At 41.7% G+C, this 24281-nt stretch overlaps 1 protein-coding gene across 2 annotated transcripts in view; it reads right to left on the bottom strand.

The window, feature by feature from the left end:
- The window catches only part of DDHD1 (DDHD domain containing 1), a 69886-nt gene that overhangs the window by 28108 nt on the left and 17497 nt on the right, over window positions 1-24281 (bottom strand). The window contains exons 3-5 of one of the 2 annotated variants that reach the window (XM_072865128.1): window positions 16920-17021; window positions 10393-10521; window positions 8450-8597 (exon numbers count right to left, since the gene is read on the bottom strand). In XM_072865128.1, the coding sequence (XP_072721229.1) occupies window positions 8450-8597; window positions 10393-10521; window positions 16920-17021 (379 nt within the window). The remainder of the gene's footprint in view (window positions 1-8449; window positions 8598-10392; window positions 10522-16919; window positions 17022-24281) is intronic. The other variant, XM_072865129.1, reaches the window with a different exon arrangement.

The raw sequence follows: 24281 nt of genomic DNA, 5'->3' as shown, positions 1-24281 counted from the left end.
TTCGGCTCCTGAGGGCCGCAGAGGGATGTCATGGTGGCTTTGGGCAAAATGCCTTCTACGTTTTTACTTCAGCCTTATCAGCTGCACAGCGAGAAACACACTTCACTGAGGAAGGGGTATGAAAGCCAATGCCTTGCAAAAACGTTTTCTACAAAGATAATTAATTCTTCTTTATCGTGTTTTTCCCCGGGAAAGGAAAAGCACATTATGCTACGAAAAAAGCAGATCAACGATGTACCAAATTTCTGAAGCAGGCAGTCAAAACACTTCTCCATAAGTGACACCTACTTTCTGATGAAGGAAAGGAAAGGAAGAAAGGGGAGCATCCTCTACACGCTTTCTTCCAAAGCAGTTACTGATGGCCTGACCAAACAGCCAAGAAACGCAACTAATCAGCACCTCTATTTTTAAAGCCTGCTTCGATTGCACTCCTAGTTTCCAGGCCAACAAGATGGTAAAGGTTCTCATGATGAGAAAAAAAACCCCAAAACCCAGCAAGATCTTCTTAAATCAGGTTTTAAGGCCCAAACTGACCTAGCCTTGCAAAGCACAGAATAACCCACCCCCCCACCTCACGCAACATGCCTCTAAGGACACTTACTTGAGAGCCCAAATCCAGCCACACAGAATTTCTAGATTATCAAGAAGATAAAAGTTCAGTAAATACATTAACATTCCTGGAGTCCCTGAGTAAGCAAACCAAAAGAGAAACACACCCGCCTGAACAAAATCCGATGATTACTAGCACGAGGAAATGTAGGGACCTAAAATCTAAAATCTAAATGAATATTCTTTGGAAATGCTAACAATTCTTTGGTAGGTCCAAGTCAGCTTAACTTGCTCTGCATGAAGGAGGCTGGTGGCCAGCTGAGATGAATTCAGAAACAGTAAGTTTAGCAGGAAACCGGCCAAGCAGCAATCTAAAGCTGCTAGGCTTAAAAGCAGTAAAAGCATAGAAACAGCGTATGAATAGAGCAAAGAATTCTACACAGCAACAATTACTTTAAGTGAAAGAACCAGGAAATAACCTGGTCCTAATAGTGCAGGGAAAAAAAAAATCCAAACTATTTACACATCAGTAGCAGCTGAAACATTATGAAGAAATAGCTATTAGAGCTGCTGTCATCCCCATCGTCAAATATGACGGCTACAGGGTTTCTTCCCGTTCGAAAGGGTCCAGGTCTTACTAAAGCTATTCGCAGGCAAACTGACACAGAGGATTTTTTTACCTAAAAGTCTCCTTTCTAAAGCTAGATATATGAGTTTGGAAAAAACAGTGCAGCCTAGCAATCCTGCCAAAGCTTTTGGGAAAAGCTTCAAGTCTCCCCTCCTAAAAGCTGTGCCAGCTTTGTATCCTTATCCAAAATCTTGTGAAACGCAAAACCTATTTTTACTTGGATCTGGAGGGTTCCCCCCACGTCAGCTGAGGTTGCCCAGACATGGTCCAGCCTCCGGCAGAACGGTCCCAAACTTCTGCTAGAACGGATTATGGACAAACATTCCAAAGCACTCGGGTACATTAGAAAACCAAGCTCCAACTCTGCGTGCATCTTCCTTTATGCCTGGCAAAATACATTCTGGTAGAAGTGCACAAAAGGTCTGTTTCAACAAATTTGTGTTAACCGTCACTTCACCGATGTCAAGCCAAGTAAGCATAAATTGTATTTCCCAGCGCTTCCGTCTGCTCCTCGGCTACGATACGCTGCCTTGCACGCTCACCTTCTGAAACTGGTTAATACTACAAACTACTGACTGCAGCTTTGCAGATTATGAACTATGTAGCGACAAAAACATTTAATTTTTATGCCTTCCACTAAACTTTCTGAGGCCATCCAGTTCAGCGTTACTAGCCAAATACTGTCAGAGGTGCAATTATTCTCTCTCTCATTATTTGCCAGCAGCAATGTCACAGCAATCTCCTGCTCACAAGGATCGGGCATTAAAACACACCAGCAGAACAATTCCCAATGCAACGCATCTCATTTACAGCGAATGGCACTATATGACATCTCCCACTGATTTTGGTCAACAATTTTATATTATAAATTCTAATCAAAATTGTGCTGTAATTGCCAAGCAAAGTGGCTATGCTCACATGCGTGTATACCTGCTATATACATGCTTATCTGTTCTGCTAGAAAGTCTTTTTTTTTCCTTCTTCTGGCTTTTTTAAAATAAATATTTTGAGCTATTTTATTAGATGGCAAGTCCCTCTACTCACTTGCTAAATTAACACCAACTGAAGTAATATATCCTCATTTAAACAGGCAGAGAGTTCTTCTCCTTTCCAGTACAAATGGATGTTGAAATATTGACCCCAAAGCAACAATTACTTAAATCTATACATCAAAACACATGGTAAGAACTAAAATTTATTATTTTTCTAAGAAAAAAAAATCACTCGGGTGCAGATGCACCGCATGCCTTAGAAAACATTTTGACATATTGCTATTTTCCATGCAAGAAGTAATGGCCTGAAAATAGATACTTGAGACTCACCATAAATAAAAAGGCTTGGCTGCCTTTCTCTGATTAAAATAATAAATAATAAAACCATATTTTCACAGGTATATGTCCTTGCTTAAGCAAGTATATTCCAGAGATATATTAACATATCTACAATTATTGCTGTCTTATGCTACTAATTTTACTCTTGTGGGGCATTCACAACTACTACATTAAAAACCAGAGAGCTACAAACAAGTTAGCTTCAGCTAGTTCACAAATGTTATAAAATGACCTTGAGAGCTGGTAACAGAGCAAAATGCCTGAAGGCTTGAAGATGTTACTCATTTTATTCCCAAGTCATCTTTGCAGACTGTCTTCAGTCAGATGATCCATAGCCAAGAAAAAGGGAATGGTCTTTAATTTAAAAAGCATTATACCAGCCAACTTCTTACTCCAAACTTGTGATTTTAAGAGACAGGGCAATGGGATGTCCCCACAAAAAAACCTACACTCTCGCTACTGCCTGCAAAACCGTGTGGATCCATTCCTGGATTTTGGTCACACAGTGGTCACAATTTGGTAAATTATGCTCTAAAGCATTCCCCAACTGCTTTCACCACCCTGGAGTTCCCTCGAATGGAGGGCAGCACTCATGGCCTCTTTGAGGAAATAATACCACGAGTTCTTGAGGAAGCTCAGGGCTGGCTTGAGCTAAATTTGGTAAGGCAAAGTGAGAGTAGTGGGCATGACTAATAAAAACGGAGATCTGCTCAAGCCAGAGGAAATGAAAAGAAGGCTGTTTTCAAAAGCTTAGCTGCACTGCAGAAATGCAAACTCAAGCCTTACTCTAGGCAGATTTCAAAGAGCAACTGCAAGACACGAGCCATCTTCTGCCACTGTTCTTCAGGGATTCATCTGCTCTCAGACCAGAACACATTAAGACCGCTGCTGAAGGACATACGCAGACTCATTTTACTTCTAAAGACAGCAATTCTAGGATGCAACCAAAGTAAGCACCATCGTGACTCACACTTCATCCTTTTCAAGAATAATGGGACCCTGCATGATCAAAGGAACTCAAACTGCTCCGTTAGTTGATTACGGGATCCCTGAGAGAAGCCTGCGGAGATCCAGGTGCTCCAAGTGTGAGTGCCTCCCTCCCCAGCACTGCTTTCCAAACGGCGGCAAGGTCGCCCTTCAGGGAGATGCTGCCTTTGGCGTACAGCAGATGAGGCATTCCCTGTTGCCCTTGTCGGCCCCTGCCTCCTTGCCACTCACTCCCATCGTCCGGATGGGGTTCCAGTTTTTTGGACCAACTGCAGCGATCCAGTTTAGAACGGGACCATACAGACGGTCGTGCTGGTATGGGCAGGAGAAGGGCAGCACCGGGCAGAAATGAGGTTGGGGGAGGACGGGAACGAGAACAGATCTTGAGATACATCTAAGTCCTAAACAGGCTATTACAGCTTCCATCCAATATGCAGTCATGTGTTAGATAATTAATAAATGTACACAAAACAAGCTCTTACGAGAGTATTTACTGCCGTTTTACCTCTTGGGCTGAATTTCTCATTTAGCTTGCAAGACAAGCTCAAGTTGAAACCTGCAAGACAATTTTTACCATTTGGATACTTAATTTCCGAATTATTACCAGTGCCGAAGAATGGAAAACAAGCATGTAATATGTATTTCATGCAATGCAAGCATTTCAATGGAAAATAACCCAAACTACCAAATATCTGAAAAGCTAAAAATTATAGGAAAAATTTTACAGGAAATCTTGATTTAAGATTCCAGCAGCGCATATTTAATGCACTGAAAGGTCTCTGAGAGGCTCTGCACTCTGTAAGGGCTTGCACACCACTGGAAATTTACCAAAATAGCTATTCTGAAGTAATTATTATAATGATAATCCACAATTAAAATGCTTTCTAATGGGACTTGCAATAAACATGTAATTGGTGATTATGGAACGCCAAGATGATGTTGCTTGTGCAGACAGCAATTTTTGTGCTACGAGCAGCAGCACAGGCAAATATAATTTTTGAATCAAAAGAGGAGATTCAGACAGAGGCAGACGGATACCAGCTTCAGGGTAAGAGCAGCCAAGAGGTGTCACAACATTACAGCTATTATGGAAATACACAGAAAAGTTACTTCATTTTCAAGCACAGGAGCTGATGAAATTTGGAGGGCCAGCCTAAAGGTCTGACCTTTACCTAAGTCAAGTAAAACAACAAGATTTTTTGAAATGAGGTTGCAAACATGGATAGTAACATTCCTAAATTCTATCTCATATATGTAAGAAACCCCATCCCACCCACCGCCATAACCTAGAAGCAGAAGGTCAGCAAAATCAGAGATTAGGGTTCAGTGAAAAAAAATATTCCAGTTCACAGTATGAAAGTGTATAGAGTAAAATTAAAAGGATATCCCACTACGATTTTTTTAAAAGCTAACATTGTACCTTATCAGAAACCTAGTAATGGCAGAATACTGCATCTGACAGCAAATAAAAACCCCTCCAATTATGCTATAATATCTTAGTTTATATTACACAGGACTACAGAATATAGTATCTTCTGCCTTAAGCAATCATCCCTCTGCTACCGAAGCAGCTCACAGCACGTTATTCTGTTCACGTTAGGTCAGCTGAATCACTGTTCCAGCCTGGAGGAGGTCCCGTCTCTTCCCAGACGAGTTCTGCAGTTAATATCGGCACTGACAGGAGCAGCTTGTTGTACCAGCTGCCGTGCTACATTTAGATAATAAATGTGCTTAACCACACTGTGAAGGAACAAAATCATGTCACATCTACCAAAGACCTGTTCATTCAAGCATCAATAAAATGCACCTTTTCCATTTACCTACTTACAGGACGCCCTGCAACCGTAGCATCTAACCATGTTAATGATTAGAATGAACACCATTCCTTAATGAAATTAGCGCATATAATTTGAAATTACCCTGGCAGCAGAGTTCTGTTTTAACCTCTGTAACCAACAGGATCTGCCTAATGATGCAGATGCGTCACGTGAGCTGCACCAATTTCTTCTCGAGGTGGTAACCTGAGGACAGAGCTCTAGCAGGGTCTCTCACCAGCCTGGGTTACAGAAAGAGTATTCCATGTCAGGGTTATAAGCTGTATTTTTGCACTTTTCTTTCTTTTTCTTCTTTTAGGACCACTTGTTCAAGCGAGGCTTCGGTTTTGTGCTATGAACTGAAGTGTTGCTCTCACACAGGTTGAAATAAATACAAAAGTTTTATCCCAGGGTAGATTGAACCCCCAAAGAAGCAAGAATAACTGTACGTGGCAAAGACAAAACGCACAAGACAGTTTTTTGTGGATGGTAGAAAGGGAAGGCACCTGAACAACTATTCCCTTCTGGAGGTCCCAGAGTCCCCCCAAGCACCGTACCAAAAAAATGCAAGGTGTCATGGAGATTGCCTCGTCCAACCTGCCTCATCTCTGCTCTCTCCCCAGTGTCCACGGGGAGGACTGGTGGCTCTCGGCAGAGGAACGTGTCCTGCCAGACGTCCTAGGGTCTAAACCAAAAGCAACTTTCTGTTTCGAAAGGAAACACACAACACCTACCCCAGGGTCCCACACCAGCACGTGTATACCGCAAGCAACATCCAAGTCACAGAATCACAGAATCGTATAGGTTGGAAAAGACCTTTAAGATCATCGAGTCCAACCGTAAAGTCCTTCCGTAAGGAAGGAAGGAAGTTCAAACCGTAGAGTCCAACCGTAAGTCCTTCGAAGCTGCACGCAGCCCAAGGTAACGATGAATTTGGAAGGCTGATAGTGCCTTTACATCTGCTGGTGGTACCCAGATGTTGACGAGGGAAGAAGAAAAGAGTGGTGACACTGACGGGCAGACCTATGCCTTAAGTTACAGATTTCGCATGGCTGCTACTACAGGTTTCCTACTAAAGAACATGCATTTAAAGGGAAAAAACCACTGAGGTCTCATCTCCTTAGCTTCTACTTTAAAGTGGGAAGGGTCAAAAAATATTTCTCTTTATCTGTTTTCTCCTTTTTCAAAAGGCAACATGTGACTTCCTGTGTCCCTAATGCAAAAGAATGTAAAAAAAAAAAAAATTAAAAAAACACACACACATATCATGGATGAAAGTGCTAACAGAAAGTGCTAGTACGGCTTGTGAGAGCTGCCATTGTGCTGGCCTGGCAGACATTTCTTCTAAAATCTCTTCCTAGAACATATGGGATCTTCCTCACTGATAAGTTGTAAGCTATAAAAAAAAAAAAAAGAAAAAAAGAGAGACTTCAATCTAAAATGATGCTTTCATTTGCAGATTTTGTACAGAATACACAATTTATGCCAATAATTAGCATTTTAAAAGGCTATGCAATACTGCCTGATATTTCTTGAGGATATGAGCGAGATTTACTGAAGCACAAAAAGTCTTCTTTCTCTTTTAGATAAAAGATTTCACATAATGGGCTGCCAATTAAAGCAGGACTTCTTACAGACGGAACGCCTATGCACTGTGTCCTGAGCTGAAGTTAATCCACCCATCCAACCCCTGTATGTATGTTCAATGCAAAATGGGATAGGGAGAAAGAAAAAGCAGAAAACCTTAATGATTCCGAGGTGGAAGTTTTATTTCTCATCGCTGTTAAAACAGCAACTTATATTTAGGGTGTTTGCATTTCCAGTGTAATTGCCTCCTACAAAAATTTTAAGTTTTATATTTATTTTGGTGACTAATTTCACCTTTTTACCACGGGCTGTGGATCCTTTTCTCTTTGGTTTTGACTGCGTGCTCTTAAACGACACGAATAAAAGAGCAGTGAAGCGCCAGAAGGAGAGGAGCAGGGAGTAGCAGGTTGTTGCTTTGAGGTGACAAATGACACAGCAGTGAAATCAAGAGGTCTGCTCTACCACACCGGAGGACACCAGAGTGGAACAAGGAGCTGAACAAACGCAAGAGCCTGCTGACACGATGGTACACGCCACAGCGACGGCACGTAAGCACTGACCTACATTGCCATTCTGGATTTAAAGGCAGGTTCATAAAGCTCTTCCCACGAAATCAGCAATCCCAGCCCTACGCACACTTTCACAGGAGTCCCTGGGTATGTCGCTATTCCTGTCGACTTCGATGGAAAGTGGGACTTATTTGGGACAGACGTACTAAACCATCTGCGCGATACAGAGCTGCAATTCACACTTTTTTAGCCTCTTCTTTCAGCTAATGAAGTATTCCTTAACACCACCTTGTCCCACACAATGCTGTCATCACGACTTGATGATTTCTTCTAATATTCAAAAATCTTTTCAGGTACAGCATTCTCAACAGCTCAGGAGTTTCTCTTCCCATTCCCCAGCACCCTACTTGGCCTTCTGAGTTAGCTCAGGTGTCAAATCAAAAGCCATTTGCAAACCAGTCTTCACAAAAGACATTCAATGAAAAGATCCGGTAAGCTTTCAATCATGTTTTACTTTTTATCAGGTACCTATGCACTGATGAGCAGACTGACAGCAATAGCTTCCAACTGTATGAAGTAACTCTGTCCTGTTAGGAATGCCACCATCCCCGCTAGCTCCCTGTTTCTCCTCTCTTCCCAGTCTGCACTTCACTCTTCCACTATTCCGACAACCCGCAGGAACAACGGCAATTCCCCTTGATTTTGACCAAATGAAAAATCTCTCCCCGCTCAGCAAAGTCACTGAGCACAGGTGCTAGAATTTCACAGGCTGATCCCCTAAAAGTTGCAAGTGTTGGTCATGAAAACAGAATATATCTTTGCTCTTCTTGCTCTTTTGGCTCGCAGCTGCTCTCCCTAAGTCCATACATCTGAATTAACAGAGAAAGTAGTGTCCCCACAATATAAAGACTAATGACTCAGGGGAAGAGGAGGAGAAGGAAACAGGAAAAGATACGGCTTAAACCCAAGGGTCTGCTGTCATTTATAACGTCAGCCTTATATTCAGGCTAGAGGTTGGTACTGCAAATATTACGAAGCACTCACATAGCTGTATTTTTGATGATCCTTCCTTGGTCCATTTTCTGCCCAATACCATGCACAACAAACACAATGTGACTAGTTTGTGGTGGCTTGTCTTCTAACGTAGCTTCTTCTACATAGCCTCTATGTAGCCTTGTCCCACTACTTGAAGCTGTAGAAAAAACATTATCCTGGATCAGTTACATTCTACCAAGTGCAACGGTCTTCTATGTTGACAGAAGCTTGACTTGTCTCAGACCAATACATTAAAGTATTTTGAAAATAAGATTATACATAAAGGAATAGCATGTATTTTTAAATATCTACAATTCTAAACACCTGAAAGATTTGAGCAACGAGGTGATATTAATTGTAACACTCAGTGTATTACTAGGCCATTTCCACTGTAAAGACAACTAATTTCAGAGAGGTTTGGAAAAACAACTTTTTAAAAACCAGTTGTATAATTGCCCATCCGCTTTTACAACACAATACCCTTCTTCTGTGCGTCTCAATCGTTAAACTTCCTTACATCTCCACCTTACTTCCACAGCATGGAAGGACCACGGAAATGATCTGGCCACAAAACTGATGAGCGTTGTCATTCCTTCTCTGACCCGATTAAGAGAGCTGGTTGAAAATTTTACATTTTGACTAAAACCTATGTTTTATTTCAAGCTGATCCAACCTCAAATTTCCCCACTTGTTCTCCAGTTCAGTGGCCAAAGCAAAAAAAATAATTTACCCAGGGCAAATCTGGGTATCTCTCAGCGCTGTGGCGATGGCTTGAGAAACCCACTGGCACAGCGCGTCTCCGTCCCCCTCTAGTGATAGACCCACACAGGGGACCACAGCCTTGTGAAGAGGGCTAGCTGCGCATTAATCCAGCAGCCCCTTCGGACGGCCAACGGAGAGGAAGGCAGCATCATGCCCCACCACAAAAACTGAAACAAACAACTTGTTTTGTTTTTAAGGAGGAGGAAAAAACTACAAAAAGGCTAAGGGCAGTTTTTACACAGGACAGGTTTTGTTTCCCAAGTGGGCTTCTATTTGGTATTTCTCCCCCCAAATTATTTAGGACAGATCTTATTATTTACTACACATTATCCAAATTGTGTTCTGGATACAGAATACTTCATTTCTTCTGGAACTGAAGCACTGACTTATATTAATTCTTGGCAAACATTAATTAAGTATCCACCCAAGAGCCCTGTGGGGCAAGAGGGCATTAATTACAGAGCAGAGGCATGGAGATTAAAGCCAAACCTGTTACCTGACCTTGTCTCTTCAGAAACCAAGGAACAAAACAGATGTGTATGATCTTGTTTTTCTACTTGTCCATCAGCGCATAGAAGCACCACAACAGACAGGACAAGTTCCAATTTTCTAGGTTGGCAATAATCTGCCTTTCACTTGAGCGAGACCATCCTCTCTTCCAACCACCCCAGCCTTGCTGGCTTTATAACTGGTAGTTTTGAGCTTAAATGAGCCTGGATTCCTACTGGAAACAATTTCTAAATGCTTCAGGCCCTCCTCTCAGTTCATGTATTTGTTTAATGGACTGAAAAAAAGCAGGAGCTGGCGAAGGGGGAAGGTATGATTGTGTATTTAATAGGAATGCATCCCAGTACGCAAGTACACAGCGGTGAAGGTTGCAAAGGGAACTGTAATTCTTCTATCGTAGCTGCTAGACGCTGCCGCTGTAATATTTTAATATATTTATTACGTAATGCTAACTGCTGCATCCAAAATAAAAATATATAATAAGTCATAGCCTATTCACATCTAGTTACAATTATGTACAATAACCTAAGTACCCTACTATACTCTTCTGTAAAAACTGAAATGGCCAAAGCGGGCTAGTCACATATTAAAACTTCAAACTTGAAATCTCCTTCTAGCGTTAAAGTAACAAATTTAAAATACTGGTATTTACAATATTCTTTACAAACTCTGAGAAATATTACCTTTGGAAAACCCCAACTTTTGTGTAACAGTTCTTGCAATTTTAGATGTTGTTGCATCACTGTAAAGATACACTTCATCCACACTGTGCCAGTCCACATGGTTGCGACTCAACTTTAGACTATGAATAGCTGCAGCAAAAAGGAACAACATTTAATTTAGATGGGTAAGAGGAAAAAAAAGCCTCTTCAAACACAGAGAGAGAAGAGTAATTTACACATAGCTTAAAATCTAGAGCTCCGTTATACCTAAACCCGTACTACTTCTTACCTTGAAAAGGTTTTTTACATTTGGGATTAACCTGACCAGGACAAGCAGCAGTTTGGAGACCACCTCTGAGGACATTTCACATCGTTCTCCTCCCACCCTCATTTTGGGATGGTAGGTTTCCAAAATATTCCCTTAGCTGAAAACAAAAACCAGGGGGGCAGGGCAATGCATCCTGAAATATGGCAGGTTGGTGTGATGACCAGGGGGCTGCCCCATGCACTCTCATCACTAGAAAAAGAGCCATTTCACTCCTGTCTTCTCTCTCCTGTGTCCGTACCGCGAGATCCCTGGTTTTGACCGTACACTGCAGTAACACAGAGGCTTTCAAGGCTCCGTTACTAGAAGGCTCCATTGCATTTCTATCCTTTCAGAAATATCTAGGAGCTGGAAATGCAGTTCAATGAGAAAGCCTCTGAATGAGTAATTTCTGGCACAGAATAGGAGCTAGCTCTTTCAAAAGCCACGAAGAGCTCTAATGGTTTTTGTCCAGTTATTGTGTTTTCCAGATTCAGAACTGACTGAGCTCTGGCACCAACTCATGACACACAGCCTGACTGTTGGGATTAAGCACAGCAGGCACGTTATAACGCAAGTCAGAATCTCTCACCTAAGGCTTAGAGCTTGCTTGGGCAAAGCGGTACCACAGCTGTATTACTACGAATTTGGATTTCACCTAAGTTTGGAAATCCGCTGCTTAGGTCTCACCTAACGTGGGATACACAACATTCGGAGAGCTGACAACAGTAATAGCCCTGTGACAAAAAAAGTGTTATTTAACTGTCATTGGTCTTGCTAAAAAGTCCAAAATCATGGAAAACACCCAGAGGGATTGTTCTGGGTTTGGTTTTTTTCCCATAACGAGAGGAGCTCTAACCTGTCCCCTACTTGAAGCCACTCAAATGAATTTTTTATACTCTTCTAAAAACAATCTGAGAAAGCCTGAGCCATCAGGATTTCATATTTTAACTCTGCTACAGCACAAACCAGCCACGTTAAGCTAGATGTTGTGACCTTTCTCCTGTAGTATTTTTTGTTTCTTTGCCAAGGCAGATAGACCTAACATAGTCTGATGAAAAACTAAATGAAGTCTGTAAGAAACAAGGGGATTAGAAAAGGATTACCCCTTCTGTTATAGTAAACAACTGATTCACAAAAAATAACTAGAACTATATTGCTGTTTTACACTGACAGAGCAAGAAGAGGAAAGGAAGTAAACCTGACTTTGAAGAGCAGACATGTCAGCTTAGGCTAACGACAGGCCAGAGCAAGGAGCAATCTAGCGAGAAGTCAATGAACGTGCAAACTGATTTTTCATAAACGTCCCTGCAGGTGCAGAGACGAGTCCATGTCCAGAAATCTCAATTTAGAACTGGAGAAGGAGAGGAAATTCCCAGCAAAGCTTCCTCTTTCAGACTTGGAGACTGTGATGTCCTGAGACAGGCACGTAGTCTACTGGCAAAGGTAAGGGACCTCCTTGCAGGTGTCTCTGCAATCTCCTCCATCCTCAAATCCATGACCAATGTAGACTTTTTTATGCGTTGTCTAGCAGGTCTTTAAGAGCTGTTCCACCTGCATTCTGTAAAATCCCTCTCAGAGTATGTTCCTGGGAAAGAGGAGGGCTGGAAGCTCTCTCTTTGGAGAGCATGGTACTCAAGGTCCAAAGCATGCAGAGGAAGAGACGGAGAGGTCCATGGCTGAGTCACTTATTACCACTGGAAGAACAGAGTTTGGTGAGGAGCGATCCTCATACTCTTTCTGGAATCAGGTCCAGCCTCTCTATTGGAAAAAAAACTATACAGAAAGAGGTTTCCCCATGCTGCATGAATTATTCTCACTTGGGAAGAACAAATGCCTAACTTTTACGGTGTTCTTCAAAAACACATATGTTGAAGGACACATCAAAATCAACTACCACGCATGCATACACTAAGGAACTGCAAATGAAATACCCAATGCTATTTCTCTGCATATTTAGCAAGACCTTCAAAAGGGAACCTGAAAAATTTGGTCTACTGTTAACATAAGCACCACATGACACTACCAGTAACCCTCCGTAGGACCGTGCTTCCTTGTCTCTTGACAACAGAGTGAATTAACCCTCTGAGATGTGTTGTTAACATATGCATTGCGTTCAAGCTCAGATATATTTTTTACAGCACTTGGACTATACACCCTGCCTTTCTACTCAGCACCCAGAATAAAAATTTAAAAAGGGAAAAAAAGAAAAAAAAGTGTTTGTTTGTTCTTGCTTCTCAGTTTTCCTGCAACCACAAAATATCATGAGTTTTTAGGGAACGGGCAGGATCCAGAACATGGATATGGAAAATGCTTTTCAGAGAATCTACCGATTTGCCAGTAAGATGATAAATAAAATGTAAATATATCAATTAATTTTGCACCTCTTAGTGAATTTTGTTTACCAACACATTCACTGCTTTGCTTTTGAGTGCCTGTCCATGTGCACACTCCAGAGCAAAGCCCAAACCAGCAGCAGAGAGACTCAATCACTGAAAAACAGTGGCTGCAGGACATTTCAAAGGCACCACGCGCTCCAGTGCAGTATTTTGCAGAAGTTTGGATAACACTTACAGGGTGTTTATCTTACCAACCAGGACGAGACACATTCCTTTAAAAGTTAACAAGAGTCACCTGGGTCAAAACAAACGCTGCTGGGTGCTCTACTTTGGCAGTCTGTTTTGAAATCCCATGGGATGCATTGTTTAAAAAGTCTACCTGAGGATCAATGCACCCATTCCACAGACCAACCCACCCTCTTACTGAGGGAGGTCTCCCCTTTTTAAATTTATATAAACATTGGGATGTCTGTTCATCCTCAGACCCTGAATGTGATGTCCACCAGTGGAAAAAAAATCGCCTAATAAGGGCAAAATCTATCATCCTGAGCTCCAGGCCCTCTCGGTGTGCAAGAATACCCCTTCAAAATAGGAGTGACAACTCCACTCGATGACTATGGTTGTGTGTTCTCTGTCCTTACATAAGCATCTGTCCCAGTGATGACAATGTCTGGGGAGAGAAAAATGGTACACCCTTGCAGATCTGCATGGCAGAAACCCAACTGAGAGAGGAGCTGCCTAGCTGAGATCAGTCACAGGGATAAACGATCCACAAGCCATGTGTGCATGTATCTAGGCAGAGACAGGGGTTCTCTGTCATTATGCACAGGAGATACTCTTTAGGTAAAAAAAACCAACCCTGCAATAAGGTACCTCTTCATGAGGGCCAACGCTGCACCGAGGACTGGGAAGAGATTCTCAAGACTGTCAAGAGCCCAACCAAAAGGAGCTTCTGCTGCTGACAGCCCCAGGGTGTGTTAATAGTGAGGCAGGGAACAAAAAAAGTGTCTTTGGAGAGGATTTGATAGCAGTCTGAAAATAAGCATCCTAAAAAAAAATCAAAATATACAAACCGTGCTTTCCAGGTATGGGATAACAAGGGCTGCCATTGCTGTTTTGAAACTGGACACAAGGAAGAGAAAGTTATGTTTTCCTGAAGATGATGAAATAACATGATTTACATTCTCTTTTCGGAACAAACTGTGTCCTATAAACCTCTTGCACGCTGCAGAGGTGGTCAAACTGACAACTCGGGAACTGTTCACACCGAGGGATGTCACAGAGTGTCAAGAAGTCACCAAGGCATGTCGTAGCGTGGCTCAGGAAGCCAGTCGCAGAATTCAGATTAGCCAGTGGGTATGGCATAGGGGAATGCTCTTTGTGTTCATTCCTCTGCCTCTGGGTCCTTCAGGGGCACGCTTTCTATGTTTGCAGATTCTCTCCAGGGCGCCAGGCTAGGATGTTGCTGAGCTTCATGGAGATCTGACCGCAGCTACGGCATCTCTGAACGGCAGGCACAGAAGATGAAGGGTCTCCCGTAAAACCACGGGACAGGAATGTCCCTGTGGATCAGACTTCTTGCAGCTTTGTTTTCACATGAAGTAATTCTCTGACACTGACGACATGCACAGCTTGCTTAGCAGGCGTCTCCGTAGGTGCATCTTCCCCAGTTGCAGAAAACCCTAGGTATTCTGCACACTGCTTAGTTTTCTAGTTTGGGATTAAAGGCCAAGCCCATAGAAATAAGACCAAGTTTCGGTTTCCTTTGTAGCCAGAAACTAGAAATGAAACATTTTTCAGGAATACCAACCATGACAGACACGTAGAGTATGAGTACGTGGAAGGCACAACCCCACTGTAGATGGAAGACAGCCTGACACTAGACAGTAGCAAGCAAGCCATGCAAAAACATGGGGAGAAGCATAAGGGAAGAGAGAAGAATCAAGAAAGGACTTCTTTCAGCTGAAGAAATCAACGGTGACTATCACACAAACCTCCAGTTTCACCAAGACAGATGAACACAGCGGGAAAAGTCCCTCTAAAAAGTTTCAATATGAAAAATGAAGAGGTAAACATAAAATAGAGAATACATATTCATAAAGCCTTGAAGAACCTGATCTCAATTAGACTGCAGAAACTCATCTCGAGTCAAAATAACCAGAGAATAACTGAGGAGCAGAAAGCCTGCGCTATTTTTTATGCTTATAGCACAAAACCCGTGGAGAAGCTGGGGATGCTAGTGCAAACATCCTCCCAGCTCCAGCGCCTGAGGAGCTGAACCCCGCCAGCAGAAAGCACAGACACACAGGCACTTCACTTGAACATGGCATTTCACAGGGCCAACAGTTTAAAATTAAATACCTTTTAAGGTAACCGCCTGTTTTTTACTTGATACCTTCATCCACCTGCCAAGCCCAAAGCATGGGGTGATTCTCTTCTACCAGAGTTTGACTCTGCTCAAGGCAAAATCAATCTAGAGGAAAGCATCTCTGAAGTGCTAAGAGCTGATATTATCTCCACCTCCTCCGCAAAGGCACTGTCATTCCAGTCAGGGCTGAAGACCAGGGACACATACTGTCTGAAAACCTTCTCTGCCTTCTTTTTTTTCAGGGATTTTAAAATAAATCAGTAAGCATTAGTTTCTGCAGAAACCCCTGCCACATCATACCCAGAGCTGAAAGCATAATTTGGCCACTACTGTTCTTTCTTAAACAACTCTGAAGTTCTGGTATGTAAACCTGAGGTACAGCTGTGGATTTTAAAACCTTTTTTAATTTATTTAGAAAAGGAATGGAATGCCATTAAAAAGCCTATTGCTCTTAATTAAATTGGGCTGTTTCACATTGCTGTCATTTTTATATTGCACTTCACCACCTCGCAATTCATCAATGTCACTATTTGTTATATAAGCACCTACTTTTAATTTTTTTAATTCAAGCACATTCATTAGCACAACTGAACATGATTTGGAGAAAAAAATATACAAAATAATTTCAAAATTGCAGTCACAAAATAAAAGGCAGAAGTCAAAAGGCAAACATTTATGCATGTCACAATAAATTCTCATACTTTACAATATCCTCAGGAGCTAAAAGAATATATGGTATGACAAGAATAACTCTAAACCTACCATGTGCATTTACATTTTAAATCGAGGGTGCAGTTTTCAGAAGTCTAGTTCCACAGTCACTGAAGTCAGTAAAAGTTTAATCACTACTGGCTTTAACGGTGGCAGAGAAAGACCAGTGACAAGTGCTTTTGAGCCTTCTGCAATCATTAATGGCTCCTGTAAGATCTACTCCCACTTTCTGAAACAAATTTGCACAATATCAGCTGCTGCGAAGTTCAAAGTTGTTTTCTGCAACACAGCAGCCTTTATCACGCATTCTATACAGCTTCCCCTTTTTATATTGTGTGTCCAAAGTCTCATTTCACTCCTGTACTCATACAAAAGCTGCAGTAAAAATAATTTACAACGTAAAATTAAAGATGCATGCATTATCCATTAAAAAGTGGCAAAAACCCCTCCTTCTCTGACATAATTTATCTTGTACCAGGCCTGCTGTGATTCTAAAAAAGTTGCTTTTAGTTTATTGAAAAAGCCAAACCACATATAAAGAGTGTAAGAAACAAATGTTTACAGTTTTCATAACAGTTGCAAATAATTATAATAAGGACTACCGCATGATGCCGTTAGCATCTACTTTTCTCTAAGATTCACAACACTTCCACTTTTCTTCTAAGATCCATGACACTTTTTCCTTCCCTTTTGAAGGAAATGGCATGGATACAGCTCAAGAAATTGAAGCATGTAAATCTAACACATTTAGCTGATATAAGCAAACTAGAATTTAAAGCTTCCTAAGCCAGGAGTACTACAAAAAAGAAATCTACGATTACTGTACCTTGGGAACGCTTTCGCTTAAGACATGCAGCATCTGAATTCTCCTTATATCCTCTCCATTTGAACAAAGAAGGGAGGGAGAAGGGAGGGAGGTAGTAGAGAACTAAAAGTAAAAAAACTGAGCTTCAAAGTAAAATTTTTAAAAGGGGTGTCATTTTTTTCATTAGTATTACCATTTTTAGAAAAAAAAGTTGGCACATTTTCTGAGAAAGTATATACACTTCAAAAACTGGTTTTGTAGCAAAAGCGTCAGGTCACGTTAGCCAAATTCCATTTCTTCACTCTTCATGAACAGTTTGACATCACGGCAAAGCTAAAGGCATTAGTACGAGACAGCTGGAACACTGCGTAATCAGAGTCACCGAGTGTCTTTGCATTTGCACGTACAAAAGCATAAACACTCTATTTGTGTAGGGTAGAACACAGTAACCCTTCTTAAGTATACACTAAACATTTGGAAAAAAAACCCCAAAACAACTCAGTTTTAAGCACAGCTCTATTATTTCCCCCAAAGAGCGTAAGAGGATCATCAGAAGTTAGATTAGATAAAATATCCTACTGTTACCCTGTTCTGTAAGTCCTCAAGAAGCCGCTTTCCATGGTGCAATGCAACAGCACGCACGCTTTGCCTCTGAGCTTCCCCTTGATGGTAAGGCCAGTTCGTAACTTCTATTAGAATTTCAATGGCGTTATTTCACTCCTTGTGAGAAGATTGAAATATTGCACAGAGGTCCAAAAGATTATTTTTCAGGGACTTGGTGCTGTGTGATTATGGAAGAAATACTTTAAGGGAAGTGAAAGCGGCTGCTAAGAAGCAGGTAAAGTTATGGGAGCAGGAAGAAGCTGCCCTTGGCACGTACACAACAGGAGACTTTGTATTCACTGTTATCTCAGTTATGACCGATACTTTTTATGCTTCTTCAGGGGGTCCCGAGCAAGGCTCAAAGCAAAGTCCTACAAATCTACGTCTTCTGCATTAGTGCTCTGTGCGCCCTCACTCATACAAATAGTCTGAATTTCAAAATGTTTTCGCCTCAAAAACCTGATATAGTCAAGAGAGTGTGGTTAAATCCAACGAGAAATCAAGAGGCTCCAGCCTGGCTTCTGAATCCACAAAGTCATTAAGCTGGGATTACCTGAAATCAGTTAGCCTGCTGGAGAGTGGGGAGAAAGGCAACTGAATGACATCTTCCCTTACAAACACCAGGAACAGTTAATAATCCAGTAACTTATGCCAGTACAAGCGATATTCCACGCTTGTGTCAAGGGCTTTGGCTGCCACGGTTATGCTGGTCCAGGATCACACCTCAGCTAACAGCTCTGTCAGCAGATGCCTTAATACAGACGCAAGTGAAGTGTATTACTGTTGCACGTGAGTTTTCTGGAGGAGAGGAAAATTAGGCTCATAGCTACTGCACTTGGAACTTGATGGAATAATTTAGTCTACAGAATAGTTTACTGGCTGTGGTGACTCAAGAAGAATATACCCAGGAAATTCAAGTAAAATATAAGAAAAAAAAAAATCTTTTTTATGGTGAGGGTGATAAAACACTGGTATGGATTGCCCAGAGAGGTTGTGAAGTCTCCGTTGTTGGAGATATTCAAAACCCCATTGGAAACACCCTGAGCAACCTGCTCTCCTTGACTCCGCAGCTTTGCGCAGGGAGGTTGGACTAGATCATCTCCAGCGTCCCTTCTGATCTGCATGACTCTGATTCTATGCATATGACTTTCCCATCTAAAGGTTAACTTTGCCAGCTGTGACAAAAGTTCATTGTTGATATAAATTTTTTATGAACAGAGAAAATTTTATTTGAAATCGAAGGCAAAACAAATCAGCTTTTCCAAACGCAACTTTTATAGGTTTTGTGGCATCTAACCACATGCTGAAAATCCATAAGAAAAAGCAATAAACTTACGCAGTTTCAAAATCAATGCATTTCAAAAATTCCTTCTGATTCTGACTCACTGGGCTTTTTTCTACTTTTTTTTATCATCTATCACAGAATCAGAGACTTGATCACAGAACAATTTCTGTTGAAGGGACTGCTGGGGTTCGTCTGGTCCAATCCCTCACACAGAGCAGGATCAACTTTTAAGTTGGATCCAATTTCAAATTTGGATCAGGTTGCCCAGGCAATTTCCAGCTGAATTTTGAGCACCTCTCTGTGCAAATACAATGAACGATGTCTATTCCTATCTTACTACCACATTTATTAAGCTTTCAGCTTCACTTCATCTTCATTAAATGAATACACCTAAAAAAGATGATGGAGCAACAGATGATAGGTACTCAACTGTATTTATGGCAGTAACAGCTAACCAAGTATTCTTAAAGCAGAGATAGCAAAGCTTAAAGCTGTTATAGGATATTGTTTATACTGGGGACCAGTTTATCATGTTCCCATTGAACCGCTGGTCTCAAATGGTCTCTCAGTGGTCTCAAATAGAAGAATCAGAATTAGCCCTCATGCCAGCCTCGAGCAGTGGGAAGCATCCCCTGCCGCTACCTCCCCAGGGCACGCCGAGCACTTGCTGTTCCCGCTCTGCTGTTTGGCACCATTGCCGCTATACAGAAGGCAAGAGATGGCAGTTTTACCATGTACCAGGCAGCTGCGGGGTCCCACGGGTTGAACCTCCAGCTGCAAGTTGGGACTGTGTGACAGAAGCCGCTCCTCCATCCTTGGCCACCTCCCTGCACCTGAAGCGGTGGGCACCTGCCTGCTAACAGCTCCTCTGCGCTCCAGGAACCCACAGCAAAGGATATGTGGGCTTTGGCCCCAGCGCAAGAGAGAAAAATCAACACTGAAGTAGCGACATTGACCCTCCATCAAGAAGCTCTTGGTCTGAACATCACTACCTTTATTATAGTTAAGTACTCTTAGCAAAATATCTAGTCTGAGGACCCTTAAGAACCTGCTATGGTCTGAGTTCAGGGTCTTGTTTGATCTTACAATGGCCTTCGTATTACTGAGATCACTCGAGAACGATGCTCCTTTGGTAGACTACTTTAGATAGGTCCTGAATTCACTGTCTGCCTAAGTATGCTCAAAAAGCAGTTTCTAAATCTTATGTTATTCTGTACGTTTTAAACTTATTGACTGCTAAAAAGATATTATGATACCCTTTTTGTATCCCTTTCAGAATGGTTTCAGCTGAAATATTGCTTCAAAGAACAAGTGTTATAACCTAGGTCTTTCTCAGAAATATTTATAGAATTATTTTACAGTAGTAATATATTTAAGTGTAATCACTGGGTATATGCAGTACAAGGAAGGTCAGTATTTCTGCACAAAGGCAGTTATAAACCATTCTCAGTGTGATCAAATAAACAACCCAGATATTTCCGTATTTTAAGGGTTGAAGTTTGTATCATTCAAAATTTTGAATCTAAGAATTTAGATCAAAATGCCACCTTACATCTTGTGTTGATACTAATTTACATACGTTAAGTTTGAAGAATGAATATTCCATAAGAAGGACAAGCAAAGCCAATATACAAAAAAGCTTAGTTTACCTGGATGAAAAAAACCCAAAGTACTGAACAAATGAATTTGAGGGCCCCAAAAAACCCCGACATTGTCTAGCTATCAACAGAGTGGCAGAACAACAAATCACTCCTGGAAGCCCACATATACTGTTACAGCAGAGCAGCATCTCATTTAGGGGGCTAAGGTGTCGTCAGACTCGACTGTTTTTAGCAGAGACTTGAGTGGCAAACGTCAAGCTCTACTCCTCAATACAACTATAAAATGACAGTGGGATGACCCTCATTTTGCTCCAAAAAAATTATGTAAAATTACTTCATGTGATGACAAGACAGAAGATGCTTTCCTGAACCTGCTGATATGCAGATTTGCATTTGTGCAAATTTGTGATTTGCATTAACTCAAATCCAGGCTGCGGACGTTCAGTTTCACAACAAAGCGGTCGAAATGCAGCCAAATCTCGAATTCCTCATCCTAAGTGTGGTTTCCTCTTGTAGCTGTGTCGGTTACTCTGTCTTAAAAGACAGAATAGCGATGTCTTTTCCTGTATTCTGTGATTCTGTATCTATCAACTATAAAATGAACTATTTAAACTGAAAAATGTATGTGGGATTTGGCCGGGATCAAAGCAGACTCCGGGGTGATGAGATGTGACACAGAGTGCGGTCAAGCTATGGAGGAGGTGGGTGATGCCCTTGCAGGGTTTCCAGCAGCATTCGTCTGGCCTGGTTTTAGGCACCTCGAGAGGCAGAGCTCCCTGCAGAGTCGATAAAGAGAGAGGTTCATGCCCTCAGCATCCCCCCGCGACATGCACACCTTCTGCCTGGTCTGTGGTGGTCTGGGCATTCGGCCGTCACATGCCAACACCTCCTATGGATGCTGCGCTTCAGAGATCGCCAGCCAGGGTAGCCGGGCTTTTACAAGTGTTACAGATGCCAACGCATTCAGAACCAAACATCCCTCCCGACATCTCAGAAATATGACTAATTTCTACAAGCAGCAGATAGAGCTCTGGAACCTGGGAATCATGTCTATGAACTCCTACGGGACATAACCTTCTTGGAGACAAATCCAGGGCAACTGGGTATTGCAAAACTAAAGGTCACATTAATCTGCTTGGACAGTCCTAAGAACTAAAGTGCCTCATTTTTGCATTCTGCCGCAACAAATAATTTACCTGAGAAAGTCATGCCACTGCTGAGACCAACAGCTCAGCAGATCACTGAAGAGGATCAGACACCAAGGGGAGTCAGCGACATTAGGCAGCATAAACGCAGTTTATTTTGCAAGGCATGAAATTAAATACTTTAAAGGGTAAAAATCAAAATGCCACTACAGGCAGTTTGCTCAGAGGGATCTCCCACGGAAGCAGCGGTCTCCAGGCTGCCCCACGGAAAACAGAACTTGAGAAATCATTCACCTAAATGCCGTCATATGCTGTTCTGTTACCTTCAGCATTTACGTCTTCCTGCGGTCCCAAACAACACTGGAAGGCAGCATGGGCGTTATGTTACTTACAGGCCACAGGTTGGAGATCCCTATTCTGAAACATTTTGCACTTTTGGAGGAAGGTTTGCTTGGATTAACATTTTAATAACGGGGCATGTATAGATCAACCGCCTATCATCAACAAAAGCCCTGGATAAAGCTTAGTTATTTCCTTGTTAACATGCTACAATGCAGGAGCAGAATAAATAAATCAAATCACTGGAGTGGGACATCATTTTTCTAGATGTAAGTGTACTCTCCTAACGCGTATCCCACAACTAAAGACACGAGGAAAGAAGAGGGGCACTGCATGCTGAGCAGCTACCCTGCACAGGTAATGTACATAGTGCTCACTGTCAGCGTTCGCAAAGATGAACTCATCTGTACGGATGACTCCACACGCAGACGGGAAGCAGCACCACTTGCCCTGTGCTTAAAGAGGGTAATTCCATTGCCGGCAATGCACTGGGCAGGCTGCTCAAAAGCCGAGGGTGCTAAACACCTAGCAAACTTGCTAGCAATTCTGTTTTCTTCACGAAAAGATTTCAGAGGACAAAAATAAACAAACAAATAAATATGATTAAATTGCAAATAAATTGTCAACTGAGTCTTGGATACTAAGTTCCAGGATATCATACGTTGCCCTGAGTTAGCAGGCTGAATAAGAGAAAATTATCCAGAACAGGAGCAGCAAAGTGGAACCTGCTCCTAACTTTTCAGCCTACCGCCACCGTTCAGAGCACGGCTGGGGTCAAATCAAGAGCTGACGGGTTTGTCTGCTGCATATCAACAAGATGCTTGTTGACAAGCTAGTTTTTTGTTATTTATGATGCAAACTGGTATGTTCATATAAAAAAGTAATTATGTCTAACTACTAAGAGACTGGTACAGCAGATCCTCTTAATTTTGCTGAGGACTTAGATGAGATTGCTAGTTTTTCATCATTTACAATGCTTTATCATAGCATTGCGAACAGTCACTTTGCCTCTCCATGATATTTACGGAGCTATTCTAACTTTCACTAGTCTTAAATAACAGCTACCTGTAAACCTCGATGGGACCAAAATATGTTTCATACAGGATGTAGTTATAACAAAGTGTAGCAACAAATTGTAGCATTTAAGAAATTTATAAATGAATTCAGCACTTCTCCAACTAATTACGTTTACTTCATCAGCGATAATGCAAGTTGTAAAGCTTCTCCCAGTGCCACGTGCAGATGGCAATCATGGATGCCAGCTGTCAGAGATGTATTGAGAGGCATATTATAATGACAAAACCACTTATCACACTTACTGGTAGCTATAATTTTCCTGCAACTCTCCTATTACTACAAAAAAAATCTGCTGAAAGTTATTGGTGACTTTACATGTATTCCATTTTGAAGTGACTGCATACTTTTTTTTTAACTTTAGTTTTAGAAAAGGCACTGGTATCTGAATTTGGAGTTTCTTTTTCTGATCTTTTATGTTTTCATAAATAGCAGGCATTATGTCTTTCTCACCACTCTCCCCAATCTCTCTGTCCTGGTTTCAGCTGGAGTTAAACCACGACACTCTCCTACCTTAAATCTGAAAATTTCTGCTCCACAGACCAGGCTTTTTCTGGAAAAAAAAAAAAGAAATGAAATCCCTTCCTTACTTGATAAGGAGAATCCAAGTACAACTGAAGCCATCCTTCCTTCCTTCCTTCCGAAGTTAAGCTACCAAAGGCTGGCAGCACTCAGCAGCATTAAGACGTGCTTTCCACGTAAAAGCATACTACCCTACCGCAAACAGCACTGCGCTCACAGTGGGTACAGCTGTACTAACAAAGCTGAGCTTTGTACCAGTCCACTGGAACAATAAATCAGTACAAGCACACAGAAATACAGGTAAAATTGTACTGGCACAGTGCTGTGGCTCAGGGGTCACACCATTTTATGCACCTATCTGACAGAGCTGTTAAAGCAGAGGACTGTACTGCAGGCTTGGCCAGAGAAAAAGATATTTTAAAGTGGTATAAATAGAAAAAAAATATTCACAGAGTCCTCGTTAGCCTTGAGGGGAGTTAAAAACTTAACTACTCTCTGGACTGTTGAAAAATCTCCCTAAGTCAACAAATGATATTCTGGTTTTCCTTATAGTAATTGCAGAAGTACCCTGAATACTGCCTTGCTTCCAATTTATTAACAAGCTTTTTACTTGTGTGGTCATGTAGTTCACACATAAGAACTCCTCCATGCTCATGGCCAAAACCATAGGCAGTCCTACATTCTGCAACTGTTTTGTACAAAGTTGTAGTTTGAAGAGTTTAAAAATCAAGTTGCATTACAAAGAAAAACACAACCAAGACCCTACTAGAATATATCGTGAGGCCTCTGCACGTGCAGCTCTTGGTTTGTAGAT

Source organism: Ciconia boyciana, chromosome 6 (assembly GCF_034638445.1).
Source record: "Ciconia boyciana chromosome 6, ASM3463844v1, whole genome shotgun sequence".
In the NCBI taxonomy this organism is placed as follows: Eukaryota; Metazoa; Chordata; class Aves; order Ciconiiformes; family Ciconiidae; genus Ciconia; species Ciconia boyciana.
Note: the sequence above shows the minus strand (reverse complement) of the source record. Positions and strands in the feature narration are given on the sequence as shown.